This window comes from Pristis pectinata, unplaced genomic scaffold (assembly GCF_009764475.1).
Source record: "Pristis pectinata isolate sPriPec2 unplaced genomic scaffold, sPriPec2.1.pri scaffold_196_arrow_ctg1, whole genome shotgun sequence".
In the NCBI taxonomy this organism is placed as follows: Eukaryota; Metazoa; Chordata; class Chondrichthyes; order Rhinopristiformes; family Pristidae; genus Pristis; species Pristis pectinata.
The window spans coordinates 17,049-34,765 of NW_026262525.1; the positions used below are offsets into that span (position 1 = coordinate 17,049).

Consider the following 17,717-nt stretch of genomic DNA (forward strand, 5'->3'; position numbering starts at 1 on the left):
TGTGGATTGGAATGCTGATGAACACAAGGAAAGGGGAGCGGGAGAACGGGATCACATGGGATCCAGGGAGAGCTGGCTAAGTGGAGACACAACTGTCTCAACGGTAGGTATTGGTATTGGTTTATTATTGTCACTTTTACCGAGGTCCAGTGAAAAACTTGTCTTGCAAACCGATCGTACAGGTCAATTCATTACACAGTGCAGTTACATTGGGTTAGTACAGAGTGCATTGAGGTAGTACAGGTAAAAACAATAACAGTACAGAGTAAAGTGTCACAGCTACAGAGAAAGTGCAGTGCAATAAGGTGCAAGGTCACAACAAGGTAGATCGTGAGGTCAGAGTCCATCTCATCGTATAAGGGAACCGTTCAACAGTCTTATCACCGTGGGGTAGAAGCTGTCCTTAGGCCTGGTGGGACGTGCCCTCAGGCACCTGTATCTTCTACCCGATGGAAGAGGAGAGAAGAGAGAATGACCCGGGTGGGTGGGGTCTTTGATTACGCAGAGGGTGAGGGTGGAAGGTTGTTTCTTGGACTGGAGGCCCATGACTAGTGGTGTGCCTCAGGGCTCAGTGCTGGGCCCAGTCTTGTTCATGGTTTATGTCAACGATTTGGATGTGAATGTACAAGGCCTGGTCTGTAAGTTTGCAGATGACACTGGGAATCACAAGGGAATGTCGATCAGCTTGGTAAGTGGGCTGAGGAACGGCAAGTGGTGTTCAATCCAGGTGCCACATTTTGGAAGTCAAACCAGGGCAGGACTTTCACAGTGAACGGCAGGGCCCTGGGGAGTGTTGTAGAACAGAGGGACCTTGGAGTACAGGTACATGGGTCCCTGAAAGTGGCGTCACAGGTAGACAGGGCGGTTTGGCACGCTGGCCTTCAGTCAGGGCACTGAGTACAGGAATTGGGACACAAAACACTGCAGATGCTGGAATCTGGGACAAACAATCCACTGAAGGAACTCAGCGGGTCGAGCAGCACCCGTTGGGGGGAAGGAACTGTCGACGTTTCGGATTGGAACCCTGCATCAGGGCTGTTGGGAGTTGGGACATTCTGTTGCAGTTGTACAAGGTGTTGGTGAGGCCACACCTGGAGTATTGTGTCCTACTTTGGTCACCCCGTTACAGGAAACTCTGGAGAGAGTGCAAAGAAGATTTATGAGGATGTTGCCAGGACTCAGTTGAGTTATGAGGAGAGGTTGGGTAGGCGAGGACTTTATTCCTTGGAGTGTAGGACACTGAGGGGTGACCTTACAGAGGTGTATAAAACCATGAGGGGCATCGATAGGGTGAATGCACACGGTGTTTCCCCAGGGTCGGGGAATCAAGAACTAGAGGGCACAGGTTTAAGGTGAGGGGGAGAGATTTAATAGCAACCTGAGGGGCAACTTCTTCACCGAGGGTGGTCCGTCTGTGGAACGAGCTGCCAGAGGAAGCGGTTGAGGCAGAGACAACAACAACATTTAAAAGGCATTTGGACAGGTCCACGGGTAGGAAGGGTTGAGAAGGATATGGGCCAAACGCAGGCATATGGAACTAGCTTAGATGGGACATCGTGGATGAGTTGGGCCGAAGGGCCTGTTTCTGTGCTGTATGGGTCGATGAGGTGGCCCCACAAACCTGCCCCTCTCCCCCTCCCCATTCAATATGACCATGGCGGATCTCTGCTGGCCTCAACTCCCCTTCTCTGCCAGTTCCCCATCACCCTCAGTTCCTTCCACTAACTGACCAGCCCCGTATGGTGTAACCGTGTCCCCATGTTCGGGAGTCTCCCGCTGGTGGAAACATCCCAACACCTGTCATTTAAAACTGAGCTGTGTAGAAATCCCTCCCCTCGGAGAGGGGGTGAGTCTCTGGAGTTCTCTGCCCCCGAGGGTGGTGGGGGCCAGATCACTGGACGTGTGGAAGGTGGGAGGTGGATAAATATTTGAAAGGTTGAGGAAGGGAGGGTGATGGGGAACTGGTGCGGGAGTAGGGTTGAGGCCAGCGTAGATCAGCCAGTGGTGGTGGGCAGAGGTTTGAGGGGCCGAGTGGCCTCCTCCTGAGCTGCTTCCTTGTGCTCATCAGCATTCCAGCCACGGCAGTCCCTTGCGGACTGGATCTGATCCAGAGGGATCTGTGTTCCAGCAGTGTGTGCCAGAACGAGGGGAAGGCCACTGGGCCCCTGAAACCTGCTGTGTGATCCAGCCCGCCTGTGGCTGGCTGTCAAAACCACTTGACTGCACATTCCCAACATCCAGGAACCTCGTGCTCTCTGCTGGTGGACATGCCCCAGTACCCAGAGCCGTGGAGGCGGAGTGAGGAAATTTCTCCTGCCAACTGGTTGCCCCATTTCGGGAATGGTGTGGAGACTGTGGAGGGGGTGCAAGAGAGGTTCACCAGGATGCTGCCTGGATTAGAGGGCATGAGCTCTAAGGAGAGGTTGGACACACTTGGGTTGTTCTCCCCAGAGCGTCGGAGGCTGAGGGGAGGCCTGATAGAGGTTTATAAAATGATGCGAGGCATCAATAGGGTAGACAGAATCTGTTCCCCAGGGTAGAAATGTCAAACACCAGAGGACGTGCTTTGAAGGTGAGAGGGGGAAGTTTAACGGTGACGCGAGGGGTAGGTTTTTCACACAGAGAGCGGTGGGCGCCTGGACTGGGTCACCAGGGGTAGTGGTGGGAGCAGGCAGTTTGGTGGAGGTTAAGAGGCTTTTAGACAGACGTGAATATGGAGGGATGTGGATGATACATAGGGAGAGGACATTTAGTACAAATTGCCTTCAAGGTCAGCACAACATCGTAGACTGAATGGCCTGTACGGCGCTGTACTGTTCCATGTTCTACGGCTGCCCCGCACTCCCTGCCTTTCTGACATTGAACCCTTGAATCATCAGCCTGTAGTTTTCAAGCAGGTCTACCTTCATTCTTCAAACCTCTGGGGAATTAAGGTTCAGTTTCTTCAACCTCTCCGTGTACCACAGTCCTATCCCAGGAACACACACGAGGAACGAGCAGGAGAAGGTCCCTCCATTCAGTAGGATCACTGCCAATCTGCCCCAGGACAAAATTCCTCCTCTCCGCCAGTTCCCTGTTGCCTCAAGCCACCCTCCCCCCACCGACTTCCAGAAATGTACCTCTTCCACCTCAAATACCTCCACAGATCCTGCCCCACAGATCCAGGGATTCACCACCCCTGTGAGAAGAAAGGTTTATGGACCTTCTCGACCAGCCCCTTATCTTGAAACTCTGTCCGCTCCTTGGAGACTCTCCCAATAGTGAAAACCTTGTGACATCTACCCTGTCGTGTTCACAGAGAGAGAGAGAGAGAGAGAGAGAGTTCGGCCCATCAAGTCTGTGCTATCAACCACCTAATTGCACTAATCCTACACCCAGTTACTCTCCACATGTTCCCATCAACTCCCCCTCCCTCCCCCTCCCCCTCCCCCCCTCCCACCTCCCCCTCCTCCCCCCCTCCTCCCCTCCTCCCCCCTCCCCCTCCTCCCCCTCCCTCCTCCCCCTCCCCCTCTCCCCCCCTCCTCCTCCCCCCCTCCCCCCTCCTCCTCCCCCTCCCCCCCCCTCCTCCTCCCCCTCCCCCCCTCCTCCTCCCCCTCCCCCCCTCCTCCTCCCCCTCCTCCCCCTCCCCCTCCTCCCCCCCTCCCTCCTCCCCCCCTCCCCCTCCCCCCCCCTCCCCCTCCCCCTCCCCCCCCTCCCCCCCTCCCCCTCCCCCCCCTCCCCCCTCCTCCTCCCCCCTCCTCCTCCCCCCCCTCCCCCCTCCTCCTCCCCCCTCCTCCCCCCTCCTCCTCCCCCCTCCTCCCCCTCCCCCCTCCTCCCCCTCCCCCCTCCTCCTCCCCCTCCCCCCTCCTCCCCCTCCTCCCCCTCCTCCCCCTCCCCCCTCCTCCCCCCCCCTCCCCCCCTCCCCCCCCTCCCCCCCTCCCCCCTCCCCCCCCACCCCCTCCCCCCCCTCCCCCCCCACCCCCTCCTCCCCCTCCCCCCTCCTCCTCCTCCCCCCCCCTCCCCCCCTCCTCCTCCCCCTCCTCCCCCCTCCTCCCCCCTCCTCCCCTCCTCCCCCCTCCTCCTCCCCCCCCCTCCTCCTCCCCCCTCCTCCTCCCCCCTCCCCCCCTCCTCCTCCCCCCCCTCCCCCCCTCCTCCTCCTCCCCCCTCCCCCCCTCCTCCTCCCCCCTCCCCCCCTCCTCCTCCTCCCCCCTCCCCCCCTCCTCCTCCTCCTCCCCCCCTCCTCCTCCTCCCCCCTCCCCCCCCCTCCCCTCCCCCCCCCTCCCTCCCCCCCCCTCCCCTCCCCCCCCCTCCCCTCCCCCCCCCTCCCCCCCCTCCCCCTCCCCTCCCCCCCCTCCCCCTCCCCTCCCCCCTCCCTCCCCCTCCCCTCCCCCCCCTCCCCCTCCCCTCCCCCCCCCTCCCCTCCCCCCTCCCCCCCCTCCCCTCCCCTCCCCTCCCCTCCCCCCCTCCCTCCCCTCCCCCCCCCCTCCCCTCCCCTCCCTCCCCTCCCCCTCCCCCTCCCCTCCCCCCCCTCCCCCCTCTCCTCCCCCCCTCCCCCTCCCCTCCCCCTCCCCTCCCCCTCCCCTCCCCCTCCCCTCCCCTCCCCCTCCCCTCCCCCTCCCCTCCCCTCCCCCTCCCCCTCCCCTCCCCCCCCTCCCCCTCCCCTCCCCCCCCTCCCCCCCCCTCCCCCCCTCCCCCCCCTCCCCCTCCCCTCCCTCCCCTCCCCTCCCCCTCCCCTCCCCCTCCCCTCCCCCCCCTCCCCTCCCCCTCCCTCCCCCCCCTCCCCCTCCCCTCCCGTCCCCTCCCTTCCCGTCCCCTCCCCTCCCTTCCCCTCCCCCTCCCCCTCCCCCTCCCCTCCCCTCCCCTCCTCCCCTCCTACCACTACCCTCCTACTCCTCCCCCTCCCCTCCCCTCCTCCTCCCCCTCCCCCTCCCCCTCCCCCTCCCCTCCCCCTCCTCCTCCCCTCCCCTCCCCCTCCTCCTCCCCTCCCCTCCCCCTCCTCCTCCCCTCCCCTCCCCCTCCTCCTCCTCCTCCTCCTCCCCCTCCTCCTCCTCCTCCTCCCCCTCCTCCTCCTCCTCCTCCCCCTCCTCCTCCTCCTCCCTCCTCCCCTCCCCCTCCCTCCTCCCCTCCCCCCTCCTCCTCCCCTCCCCCTCCTCCTCCCCTCCTCCTCCTCCTCCTCCCCTCCTCCTCCTCCTCCTCCCCTCCTCCTCCTCCTCCTCTCCTCCTCCCCCCCCCCCCCGCATCGAGACCTCCCGGCCGGCGGGGAGGAGGGGGGCGCTGCGGGCCGGATCCCGCCCCCCACCTTCCTCCTGATTGGTTCCCCTCGCCGTCCAATCGGGGAGCGGCGTGGCGTCACTTCCGTCCGCTGCTGGCAGGAGGACGGGACGGCGGCGGCTGAGGTACCGGGGGCACCGGGGGACCGGGGGGGGGGGTCCGGGACGCTCCGCTCCCCTCCCCTCCCCTCCCCTCCCCTCCCCTCCCCTCCCCTCCCTCCAACTCCCCTCCCCTCCCCTCCCGCCGCATCAGCTCTCCCCGGGGGCGGGGCCACAGCCTCCCGTTATGCCCCCTGCAGCCGAACAGCCTCGGGACCGACCCCTCCCCCCCCCCCCCCCCCCCCCCACCACCGGGACCGACCCTGCTCCCCACCCCCCCCAACCCGGGACCAACTCCTCCCCACACCCCCAGGACCAGAACCCCCCCACCCTCCCAGGACCGACCTGTCCTCCACCCCCCCCATTCCCCCCCACCCCCCCCGCCCCCAGGATCGACCAACCCGCGACCCGCCCCTCCTCCCTCAGTCGTGCCCCCATCATCAGCTGGGAGGTGTGACTGGCAGTCCCAGGGCCCAGCCTTCCCACCCCTCACTAGAGCCGCCCGCTGGGGTTGGGGGTTCCCCACACAGACCCCTCACTGCCGAGGGGGTCCCCACACAGCTCTCCCCCTCTTCCCCCTTCCCCTCCCCTTCCCCTCCCTCTCCCCCTTCCCCTTCCTCTCCCCCCTTCCCCTTCCTCTCCCCCCTTCCCCTTCCTCTCCCCCCCTTCCCCTTCCTCTCCCCCCTTCCCCTTCCTCTCCCCCCCTTCCCCTTCCTCTCCCCCCCTTCCCCTTCCTCTCCCCCCCTTCCCCTTCCTCTCCCCCCTTCCCCTTCCTCTCCCCCTTCCCCTTCCTCTCCCCCCCTTCCCCTTTCCCCCCCTTCCCCTTCCTCTCCCCCCCTTCCCCTTCCTCTCCCCCCCTTCCCCTTCCTCTCCCCCCCTTCCCCTTCCTCTCCCCCCCTTCCCCTTCCTCTCCCCCCCTTCCCCTTCCTCTCCCCCCCTTCCCCTTCCTCTCCCCCCCTTCCCCTTCCTCTCCCCCCCTTGCCCCATTGCCAGGCTCTCGCTCAAACTTTGGCCACTTTGCACTACAGTGGCCTTTGCTTTATTTTGTTCTCGATGTGTCCTTTTCTTGTGAAAACCGTGTGTAATTTGTTTTTTGTTTCGGGTGTTGAGTGTGTAACGCTGTGTGCCCGCGGTGCTGCTATCGCCAGGTGAAGTAAGTGTCAAGTACAAGTACAAGACGGGTCGGACTGATACTTGTGGGATACACATGCATGATGATAAACCTGAGTCCCTCTTCAGAGAAGCGGTGTGACAATGAGCACAGGGACAGGCCCTTCGTCCCACCACACCTGTGCCGACCACGACGCCAATTTTAACTAACCCAGTGACGTGAAATGAAGAAGTGTTGTTGATAGTGAAGAAGATTCTCGTAGGTCACGTGGATCTCGATCAGTTGGGGAAGTGGGCTGAGGAGTGGCAGATGGATTTCAACACAGAAATGTCAGGTGATGCATTTTGGAAAGTCAAAGCATCATAGGACTTGTACTGTGAATAATAGGGCACCAGGGAGTGTTATGGAACAGAGGGACCCAGGAGTACAGGTGCACAGTTCGTTGAAAGCAACGTCACAGGTAGACAGGGTGGTGAAGAAGTTGTTTAGCATGCTGGCCTTCATCATTCAGGACAATGAGTACAGGAGTTGGGACATTATGTTGCAGTTGTACTAGCTGTTGGTGAGGCCGCACTTGGAGCACTGTGTACAGTTCTGGTCACTCTGTTTCAAGAAAGATGTGGTTAAACTGGAGAGAGCGCAGAGGAGATTTACGAGAATGCCGCCAGGACTCGAGAGCCTGTGTTATAGGGAGAGGTTGGCCAGGCGGGATCTTTATTCCTTGGAGCGTAGGAGAATGAGAGGTGACCTTAGAGAAGGTCAGACCTTATAGAAGGACCTTATTTCGGCACAGCTTTGTGGGCCGAAGGGCCTGAATTGTGCTGTAGTTTTTCTATGTTTCTAAGTGTTTAAAATGATGAGAGGCACAGTTAAGGTGGACAGTAACAGTCTTTTCCCCAGGGTAACGAGGGGGCATAGGTTTAGGGTGAGAGGGGGAAGATTTAAAAGGGACCTAAGGGGCAACTTTTCCACACAGAGGGTGGTGAGTGTATGGAACGAGCTGCCAGAGGAAGTGGGTGAGGCAGGTACAACAGCATCATTTAAGAAGCACTTGGATAGGGACATGGAGGGGCGGGGCTTGGAGGGAGATGGGCCGAACGCAGGGAATTGGGACTATCTGGGTGGGCACTGTGGTCAGCATGGCCTGGTTGGGCTGAAGGGCCTGTATCCGTGCTGTATTGCTCTGTGGGTCTGTGCTCCTGCTCTACATCCATTCCCTCCCTGTTCACGTGTCTGTCAAAACGCTTCAAACAATTCTGCTGTATCTGCCTCCACAACTACCCCTGGCAGCCCGTCCCAGGCACGCCCCACGCTCTGTGGGGTGGGGGGGGGGGGGTTGGGGAGAAACTTGCCCCGTACATCTCCTTTAAACTTTCCCCCTCTCACTTTAAACCTACACTCTCCAGCATACAGCATCACCAAACTGGGAAAAACATTCGGAATATCTCCCTTGTTGATGCCACCTGTGATTTTACGTACTTGTATCAGGTCGCCCCTCAGCCTCCGCTGCTGCAGAGAAAACAACCCAACTTTCTCCAACCCCTCTCCCCTCTTTAATTTATGTTTGCATATAATTTATGTTTAACTCATGTTTTTCTTGTAAACCTTGTCTTCTGATGCTATTGCCTGTGATGCTGCTGCAAGGAAGTTTTCCAAAGTGGAGTTTACTGTCCTGCCCAAGTCCATGTGTGCAGAGGGGCAGTGAAAACCTTCCTTGCAGCAGCAGTGCAGGCATATTGCACACGTACACTTGTTCACATGACGATAAATTCGACTTTGACACCTTCCTCTCTGCTCTGATCCCATCACCTTCAACCTTTTGTCACTCCTGCCCGTCAGCTCCCAGCTTCGGGAGCTATTCCCCCTCTCCCCACCTCCATCTGCGTATCATTCCCCACCCCGGATCCACCGATCACCTAGTACAGCTGCAAGTACCTCTTCCCTCCATCCTGGACATCTACAACACACAATGCACACGCAAGGACTGCAGAATCATAGATGACCCTTCTCATAAATTAAATTTTATTTACAGCGTGGTAACAGGCCCTTCCGGCCCAACGAGTCCGCGCCGCCCATTTTAAACCCAAATTAACCTACCCGTACACCTTTGGAATGTGGGAGGAAACCGAAGCACCCGGAGGAAACCCACGCAGACGCGGGAGAACGTACAAACTCCTTACAGACAGTGACGGGAATTGAACCCCGATCGCTGGCGTTGTAATAGTGTCGCGCTAACCGCTACGCTACGGTGCCGCTCCCTCCCCCCCCACCACAACCTATTTGTCCCACTGCCATCTGGCAAGCAGTACCGGAGCATCCGGGCCACAACTACTAGACTGCACAACAGCATTTTCCCCCCCCCCCCGGCTGTCAGGCTCCTGAATACCCTGGAGGCAGTCGCAGACAAATGCTGCATCAAAAGTCCTGGTTTGCACAACGGTGCATAAGAACTTTGGCTGCTGCTGAACATGTTTATACAATTAGTGCAGCCCACTGAGTTCTGTATTTTCTTTGTCCAGCTGGGTTTTGCACTAACCCTGCACTAATTTTGTATTCTGTGTATACCACTTTCTGCACTATTTATACTTGTACGATTTTTCTGTCTTGTGTTTATTGTAGTCCTCTGCTCTATGTATGTCCTCTGTTGTGAGAGTCTGGGGGAAATGACATTTCGTTCCTCCGTGTGTTTTACAGCATTGGGTGACTGACAATAAAGTAACTTGAAACTTGACGCCCTTCAGTCCAGATGAAGTGCCTCAGCCCAAAATGTCGACTGTCCGTTTCCCTCGCAATCGTGCTGTGTTTTCTAAATTTCTGAATGTATTGACCAAATGACACGAAGAACGAAAAGAGTTTTGCACTGTTTTTTTTCTTTTTGTACATATTTTATGATGAATAAATTCAGAAATTGAAGAAACTTCTCCCCCCTCAGATGCCGCCTGGCCTGCTGAGTCCCCCAGCTTCGTGTGTGTGTGGCTGCAGATCCCAGCATCTGCTGTCTCTCGGTTCTCACCCTAACCTCCTGTCTCTGCCCTGCAGGTTGACTGCTGGTGCTGGCTTCAGCCGTCTGCCCCGGACCCACGATGAGGCTGGCAGGTGAGAGAACCTCCCAGCCCAGCTCGTGTCCTCGCCTTTGACATTTGGACAAGGTTGCTACGTTCCCTCGCCGCGGGTACTGGAGTCTGCTGCTGTATATGACGTATACTGGTGGGGACGGGTCTGTCACTATAACACGGGGGTACAGTACCAGTGAATGTCTGGCTGTCCCATGTGGCGGGCCAGCCCTGGAACGTGCTGTCGCTGTGGGCGGTGTCTGCTCTGGGACGGGCCTGACCCTGCTCTCCCTCTGGTTCCAGGGCCTCTGCGGATCGTGATCCTCGTGCTGTCGCTGGGACTCCTCTGGGTGCTGGGCAGCCTGCTGTCGGGCCAGGGCAGCACCTTTAACAGACTTCGCCAGCTGCTGAGTGGTGAGGCCTGGGGTGGTGGGGGACAGAGAAGGAGGCAGAGGTGTTGGGTGCTGCATGAGTTACCCCTCTGTCTGTAGGCAGGTGGAGAGGAGGGGTGGCTCTGAGTAGCTGGGGCGCTCTACTGGTGGTGAGGCATTACATTCTCCCAAACCCCCTTTACCCCTCTTTTTCCCCCCCTCCCCATCGCTAAAACCCTGTCAGGTGTCCAACAGCAGGGTGGTCCCATTGCTCAGTGACCTGTCTGATGACCAATCCCCCTGCCCCAATCCAACTAGGTCCCTGGGTGCTCTGATCGCAGGAGGGGATGGGTGTGAGGGTGCAATGTCTCCTTGGAGGGGGTGGGGGGTGGTTGGAGGGAGGGGAGAGCGAGGGGAGGGGGAGGGGGGATGGAGTGCGAGGGAAGGGGAGGGAGATTGGGGGGAGTGGGGGAGTGAGAGCAAGGGGAGGGGGGAGCAGGGGAGGAAATGCGTGGGGAGAGGGGAGTAGGGCTTACGATCCACCGCTCACGTCTCTCTTCCTTCCTGCCACAGGTCCCCAGGAGCTGCCGACTGCGGGTAAGTCAGCAGCGTGGGTGACGGGGGAGGGCGTGTAAAGGGTGGTCACTGGTTCGGGGGGCTCGGTAGGAGTGAGGTGTCCGTCTCCCTCGCGTCCTCGTTCCATCTCGGAGACCTTGACGTTTGTGAGGATGGCATACAACAGACTGATAGGCGAGGGCATGTCGACATGAGGATAGATGAGTCACCAGGGCCAGACAGGATATATCCAAGGTTATTACCGGAAGCTAGGGAAGAGATTGCTGTGCCTTTGGCGATGATCTTTGTGTAGATTATAACAGTGTGTTGATAGGATGCAGAGCTGGGCTGAGAAGTGGCAGATGGAGTTCAACCCAGATAAGTGTGAAGTGATGCACTTCGGAAGATTGAATTTGAAGGCAGAATACAAGGTTAATGGCAGGACTCTTAGGAGTGTGGAGGACAGAGGGATCTTAGGGTCCACGTCCATAGATCCCTCAAGGTTGCCACACAGGCCGATAGGGTTGTTAAGAAGGTGTATGGTGTGTTGGCCTTCATTAGTCTGGGGATTAAGTTCAAGAGCCGCCAGGTGATGTTGCAGCTCTATAGAACTCTGGTCAGCCCACACTTGGAGTATTGTGTTCAGTTCTGGTCGCCTCATTATAGGAAGGATGTGGAAGCTTTAGAGAGGGTGCAGAGGAGTTTTACCAGGATGTTGCCTGGATTGGAGAGCATGTCTTACGAGGATAGGTTGAGTGAGCTAGGGCTTTTCTCTTTGGAGAGGAGGAGGATGAGAGGCGACTTGATAGAGGTGCACAAGATGATAAGAGGCATAGATTGAGTGGACAGTCAGAGACCTTTTCCCAGGGCGACAATGGCCAACACGAGGGGGCATAATTTTAAGGTGATTGGAGAAAGGTATAAGGGGGATGTCAGGGGTAAGTTTTTTTTTACACAGAGAGTGGTGGGTGTGTGGAACGCACTGCCGGCAGAGGTTGTGGGGGCAGATACATTAGGGACATTTAAGAAACTCGTAGATAGACACATGAATGATAGAGAAATGAGCGGCTTTGTGGGAGGGAAGGGTTAGATAGATCTCAGAGCAGGATAAAATGTCAGCACAACATTGTGAGCCGGAGGTCCTGTACTGTGCTGTGGTGTTCTATGTCTCCTCTGCGTCCTTGTTCCATTGAAATGCTTGTGTGCCCACAGGGAGGTCCGCCAACCCCCCCCCCCACCCCTCCCCCTGACATGTCTGCCCCCCACTGAACTCTGCCCTGTGCCCTCTGCAGAGTCCAAGCCCCGGAGGTACAAGTGTGGTTTACCGATGCCTTGTCCGGAGAAACACTTTGCCTTTCGTATCGTCAGCGGGGCCGCCAACGTCATCGGACCCAAGTTCTGTATGGAGGACCAAGTGTGAGTCACGACCTCTGCCTCCCCGCCTGTCTCTCTGCTGCCCTACCCCACCTTTTGCTCCCATGTCTCTCCTCCGTGACCCCGCTCCCCGAGGCCACCTCCCTGACCCTCTGTCCCTTCCCCTTACCGCCTCACTCCCTTTTACCCCCTTCCTCTCCCAGTCTCTCTCTTTACCCCCTCTGCATCTCCACCAACCCCTCCTCGCCTGCACCCCACCATCTCTGCTGCTGCTTCACTCCTGCCTCCCTCTCCCTGCTCCGTCCACTCTGCCTTCCCTCCCCCCTGCCCTCTCCCCCAGCCTCCCTCCCCCTCTCCCCACCACGCCAGCCCTTGCCCCCGCACCCCCTCCCCAGCCCGGTTGACGAGAGCGTCTCCTCTGGTTGCAGGTTCATGAGCAGCGTGAAGAACAACGTGGGGCGTGGCCTTAACATTGCGCTGGTTAACGGTAAGACACCTGCTGGCCTGGCCGTCCTCTGAGCTGGGAACTGGTTCACCGACGTGCCGTGAAGACCTTTAGTTTGCATGCCATCCAGACAGCGTTGCATACATTGAGGGAGTACGAGACAGTACGGAACGCAGAATGTAGTCAAAATGGAGTTTACTGCCATCTGCACAAGTACTTGTGTGCACGGGGCAGTAAAACACTTGTAGAAGCATTGCAAGACAGAACATTCACAAGAAAAACATGAATAATACAAGAAAGAGCACAATTGGAACAAAAAAAACCAAGTCCGTTCTAGTGCAAAGTGATCAGAGTGGTCCCAGTGTTGCTGCACTGAGGCAGTGATCAGGGATGTGCCGGTCGGTTCAAGAATCAAATGGTTGAAGGGGAGTAGCTGTTCCTGAACCTGGTGGTGTGGGGACTTCAGGCTTCTGTACCTCCTGCCCGATGGGAGCTGTGAGAAGATGGCACGGCCTGGATGTGGGGATCTTTGATGATGGATGTTGCCTTCCTGAGGCAGCACCTCCTGTAGATACTCCCGATGGTGGGGAGGGATGTGCCTGTGATGTACTGGGCTGAGTCCACTGCTCTCTGCAGCTTCTTACGTAGCTGCGCATTCGAATTGCCGTCCCAGACTGTGATGTAACTGGTCAGGACACTTCCAACACATCTGTAGAAGTTACAGTTACAGAGACAGTGCAGTGCAGGTAGGCAAAAAAACTGCAAGGGCCACGATGAGGTAGATCAGGAGTTCATCTTTATTGTACAAGAAGCTGTCTTTGAGCCTGGTGGTACGTGCTTTTGGGCTGTGGTATCTCCTGCCTGATGGGGGGGGGGGGGGGGGGGGGGGGGGGGGGGGGGGGGGGAGAGAGAACATTTGGGGTGGGTGAGGCAGTGGGAAGTGTAGTCCATGGAGGGGAGGCTGGTTTCTGTGATGTGCTGGGCTGTGTCCACAACTCACTGCAGTTTCTCGCTGTGTGAGTGGAGCCCCAGCCACAGCACAGAGCTTCATCAGTCCACTGTAACTGCTGCAATCGTTCTTTCCAGGAGTCACCGGCCAGCTGATGGACACCAAGTACTTCGACATGTGGGCTGGAGGTGAGGCTCTCAGTACGTGGGAAGTGGGGGGGGAGGAGGTGGGAGTGAGGGGGAGGTGATGGGGTCTGGTGGGTGGGGTGGGGGTGGTGGTAGTGAGGGGGAGGGGTGGGGTGGGGGCGGTGGGAGTGAGGTGGGGGGGTGGGAGTGAAGGGGAGGGGATGGGGTCCAGTGAGAGTGAGGTGGAGGAGGTGGGGTCTGGTGGGAGTGAGGGGGAGGGGTTGGGGGGGGTGGGAGTGAGTGGGAAGGGGTGGGGTCTGGGGGGCTGTGGACGGGGGGAGCCGGGAGATATCCGTGTGCTCCATGCTGCCCTGTGTTCCAGACACTGGAATTAACGAGCTGTTGAAGTTCCTGAGGCCGATCTATGACGGGACCCTGGTGTTCGTGGCTTCCTACGATGATCCCGCCACAAAGTGAGTCGTTCTGCCACTGGACTCCCCCTCTGCACTGTCCTCCCCGCCTCCCCTCCCCGTCTCCCTCCCCCTCCCCCACCCCCTCCTCCCCCGCTGTCACTGACCCTGCTGTGTGGCCCCACCTGCAGGATGAACGAGGAAGCGAGGAAGATCTTTAACGAGCTGGGCAGCAAGGCCGTCAACGTGCTTGGCTTCCGTGACAGCTGGGTCTTCGTGGGTGCCAAGGGCATCGATAACAAGAGTCCCTTCGAGCAGGTAGGTCCTCTCCTACCCTGAGGGAGCTGCCTCGTGGGCCCCTCCCTGGAGGGACCGAGTGGCCTCCCACCATTCCACCTCCCCCCCCCGGGGCAGGGAGCAGCGGGGGGGTATATAACATTGTTGGGGGAGGGTTAACAGGGAGCAGCTGCTGTGGGAGTTGTTTGAAGACCAGAGGTCAGGATCAGCGTGTTCCAGTCAGGAGGACGGACAAGGATGGCCAGGTTCGGGAACCCTGGGGGACCAGAGAGGTGGTGAATTTAGTCCAGAGGGAAAAGGCAGCGTGTGTAAGGTTTTGGAAGCTGAAATCAGACTGAGCCCTCGGGGAACATAAAAACGGCAGGAAGGAGATTCAGCAGGCGATTCAAGGGGCCATGAAATGTCCGTGACAAGTCGGATGAAAGAGAATCTCAAGGCATTTTATACAGGCATTAAAACCAAGAGGTAGCTCGACAGAAGATAAGATCGCTCGAGGTGGGCCAGGTGCATTCACCAAGGAGAAGGACATGGGGGAGAGTGAGAGCAGTGTGGGGCTAATGTGCTGGGGCATGTTAAGCTCAAGGAGGAGGTGGTGTTCAGTGTCTTGAGGTGCCCAAGTCCCCAGGGCTTGATGGGATCCATCCGAGGTTGTTGAGAGAGGAGATCGCTGGGGCCTTGACTTGGATCGCTAGCCACAGGCGAGGTCCCAGAGGACTGGAGAGCAGCCAGTGTTGTTCCATTGTTCAAGAAGGGGAACAGGGATAATCCTGGTAATTAAAGGCCGGTGAGTCTCACGTCAGTGGTAGGGAAGCTGTTGGAGAGGATTCCCAGGGGTAGGATTTATGAGCATTTATGGACATGGCCTGATTAGAGACTGTCAGCATGGCTTTGTTCAGGGCAGGTCATGTCTTACTAAATCGGAGTGGTTTGAGGAGGTGACCAAGGTGGTTGATGAGGGGAGGGCAGTGGATGTTGTCCACATGGACTTTAGTAAGGCATCCGACAAGATCCATGGTGACTGGTAGTTTGGATTGCGAATTACTTGCCCACAGAAGACAGGGTAGTGTTGGAGGGGTGTTATTCTGGCTGGAGGTCTGTGACCTGTGGTGTTCCGCAGGGATCAGTGCTGGGACCTCTGCTGTTTGTGATGTATATAACTGACTTGGATGAAAATGTCGGTGGGTGGGTTGGTAAGTTTGCAGACGGCACCAAGATCAGTGGAGTTGTAGGCAGTGCAGAGGGCTGTCAAAGGATACGGCCGGATATGGATCAGTTACAGATACGGGCGGGGAAACGGCAGATGGAGTTTAATCCGGGCGAGTGTGAGGGGTCGCATGTACACTGTTAATGGCAGGGCCCTTGATGTACAGAGGGACCTTGGGGTCTAAATCTATAGCTCCCTGAAAGTGGCTGCACAGAGGGATAGGGTGGTAAAGGCAGCGTACGGCATGCTTGCCTTCGTTAGTCGAGGTGTTGAGTATAAAAGTCAGGAAGTCATGCTGCAGCTGGATAAAACGTTAGACAGCACTTGCAGCTCTGTGCAGTGCTGGTCGCCCCGCCACAGGAAGGATGTGGAGGCCTTGGAGAGGGTGCAGAAGTAGTTCAGCAGGATGCTGCCTGGATTAGAGGGCAAGAGCTGTAAGGAGAGGTTGGACAGAATTGGGTTGTTTTCTCTGGAGCGACGGAGGCTGAGGGGAGATCCGACAGGTAGAAGTCTATAAAGTTATGAGAGGCACAGACAGAGTAGACAGCCAGTGTTTTCCCCAGGATGGAAATGTCCAATACCAGAGGGCATGCATTGAAGGTGGGGGGGGGAGAGAGTTCAAAGGAGATGTGTGGAGCAGGTTGTTTTACACAAGAGGGCGGTGGGTGCCTGGAATGTGCTGCCAGGGGTGGGGGTGCAGGCAGATACGATAGAGGGGTTTAAGAGGCTGTTAGACAACACGATGGTGCAGGGAATGGAGGGAGGGGTTTACGAGGCTGTTAGACACGATGGTGCAGGGAATGGAGGGAGGGGTTTACGAGGCTGTCAGACACGACGGTGCAGGGAGTGGAGGGAGGGGTTTACGAGGCTGTTAGACGGTGCAGGGAATGGAGGGAGGGGTTTACGAGGCTGTCAGACACGATGGTGCAGGGAATGGAGGGAGGGGTTTACGAGGCTGTTAGACACGATGGTGCAGGGAGTGGAGGGGGGGGTTTACGAGGCTGTCAGACACGACGGTACAGGGAATGGAGGCGGGTTTACGAGGCTGTCAGACACGATGGTGCAGGGAGTGGAGGGAGGGGTTTACGAGGCTGTCAGACACGACGGTGCAGGGAGTGGAGGGAGGGGTTTATGAGGCTGTCAGACACGACGGTGCAGGGAATGGAGGGAGGGGTTTACGAGGCTGGTAGACACGATGGTGCAGGGAATGGAGGGAGGGGTTTACGAGGCTGGTAGACACGATGGTGCAGGGAATGGAGGGAGGGGTTTATGAGGCTGTTAGACACGATGGTGCAGGGAATGGAGGGAGGGGTTTATGAGGCTGTTAGACACGACGGTGCAGGGAGTGGAGGGAGGGGTTTACGAGGCTGTTAGACGGTGCAGGGAATGGAGGGAGGGGTTTACGAGGCTGTCAGACACGATGGTGCAGGGAATGGAGGGAGGGGTTTACGAGGCTGTCAGACACGATGGTGCAGGGAATGGAGGGAGGGGTTTACGAGGCTGTTAGACACGATGGTGCAGGGAATGGAGGGAGGGGTTTACGAGGCTGTTAGACACGACGGTGCAGGGAGTGGAGGGAGGGGTTTACGAGGCTGTTAGACGGTGCAGGGAATGGAGGGAGGGGTTTACGAGGCTGTCAGACACGATGGTGCAGGGAATGGAGGGAGGGGTTTACGAGGCTGTTAGACACGATGGTGCAGGGAGTGGAGGGAGGGGTTTACGAGGCTGTCAGACACGACGGTACAGGGAATGGAGGCGGGTTTACGAGGCTGTCAGACACGACGGTGCAGGGAGTGGAGGGAGGGGTTTACGAGGCTGTCACACATGATGGTGCAGGGAGTGGAGGGAGGGGTTTACGAGGCTGTTAGACACGATGGTGCAGGGAATGGAGGGAGGGGTTTACGAGGCTGTTAGACGGTGCAAGGAGTGGAGGGAGGGGTTTACGAGGCTGTTAGACGGTGCAGGGAGTGGAGGGAGGGGTTTACGAGGCTGTCAGACACGACGGTGGAGGGAGGGGGACAGTGTGCAGGCAGAGGGGATTTGGTTTAATTCGGCATGGCGCTGGGCACGGATGCTGTTGGGGGGGGGGGGGGGGGACCTGTCCCTGTGCTGCAGTGATGTGTGGTGACCCAGACCCTGGTTTTCTTCCCCGCCCCCCAACAGCACATGAAGAACGACAAGAGGAACAACAAGTATGAGGGGTGGCCGGAGGCCGTGGAGATCGAGGGCTGCATCCCTCACAAGCAGGTGTGAGGCCTGCACCCCTCACTCCTCCCCGGCACCAGCGGCTGGAGGGGGGGTTGTCCCTGGCTCTCGGCCCACCCCTGTCGCACCCCCACTGGAGCCCAGTCTGGTAGTCCGGGTGCCCCGTGCTCCGTCCCACCCCCCCTCCCTCCCCCGTCTTCCCCCCCTCCCTCCCCCGTCTTCCCCCCCTCCCTCCCCCGTCTTCCCCCCCTCCCTCCTCGTCTTCCCCCC

The 17,717-nt window shown here is 58.5% G+C and overlaps 1 protein-coding gene across 2 annotated transcripts; it reads left to right on the top strand.

Annotated features, from left to right (window-relative positions):
* Positions 1-5,288: 5,288 nt before the first annotated feature.
* Positions 5,289-17,711, top strand: fam3a (FAM3 metabolism regulating signaling molecule A). Of its 2 annotated transcripts, none has more exons than XM_052009892.1 (10): positions 5,289-5,375; positions 9,499-9,555; positions 9,816-9,926; positions 10,457-10,480; positions 11,731-11,854; positions 12,241-12,299; positions 13,344-13,394; positions 13,714-13,804; positions 13,933-14,059; positions 17,406-17,711. In XM_052009892.1, the coding sequence occupies exons 2-10, from the start codon at positions 9,543-9,545 to the stop codon at positions 17,493-17,495; spliced, it is 690 nt and encodes a 229-aa protein (XP_051865852.1). In that variant the 5' UTR covers positions 5,289-5,375; positions 9,499-9,542; the 3' UTR covers positions 17,496-17,711. The 2 variants fall into 2 exon arrangements, with proteins under 2 accessions (XP_051865852.1, XP_051865853.1); XM_052009893.1 differs by lacking the exon at positions 5,289-5,375 and adding an exon at positions 6,524-6,793.
* Positions 17,712-17,717: the final 6 nt, after the last annotated feature.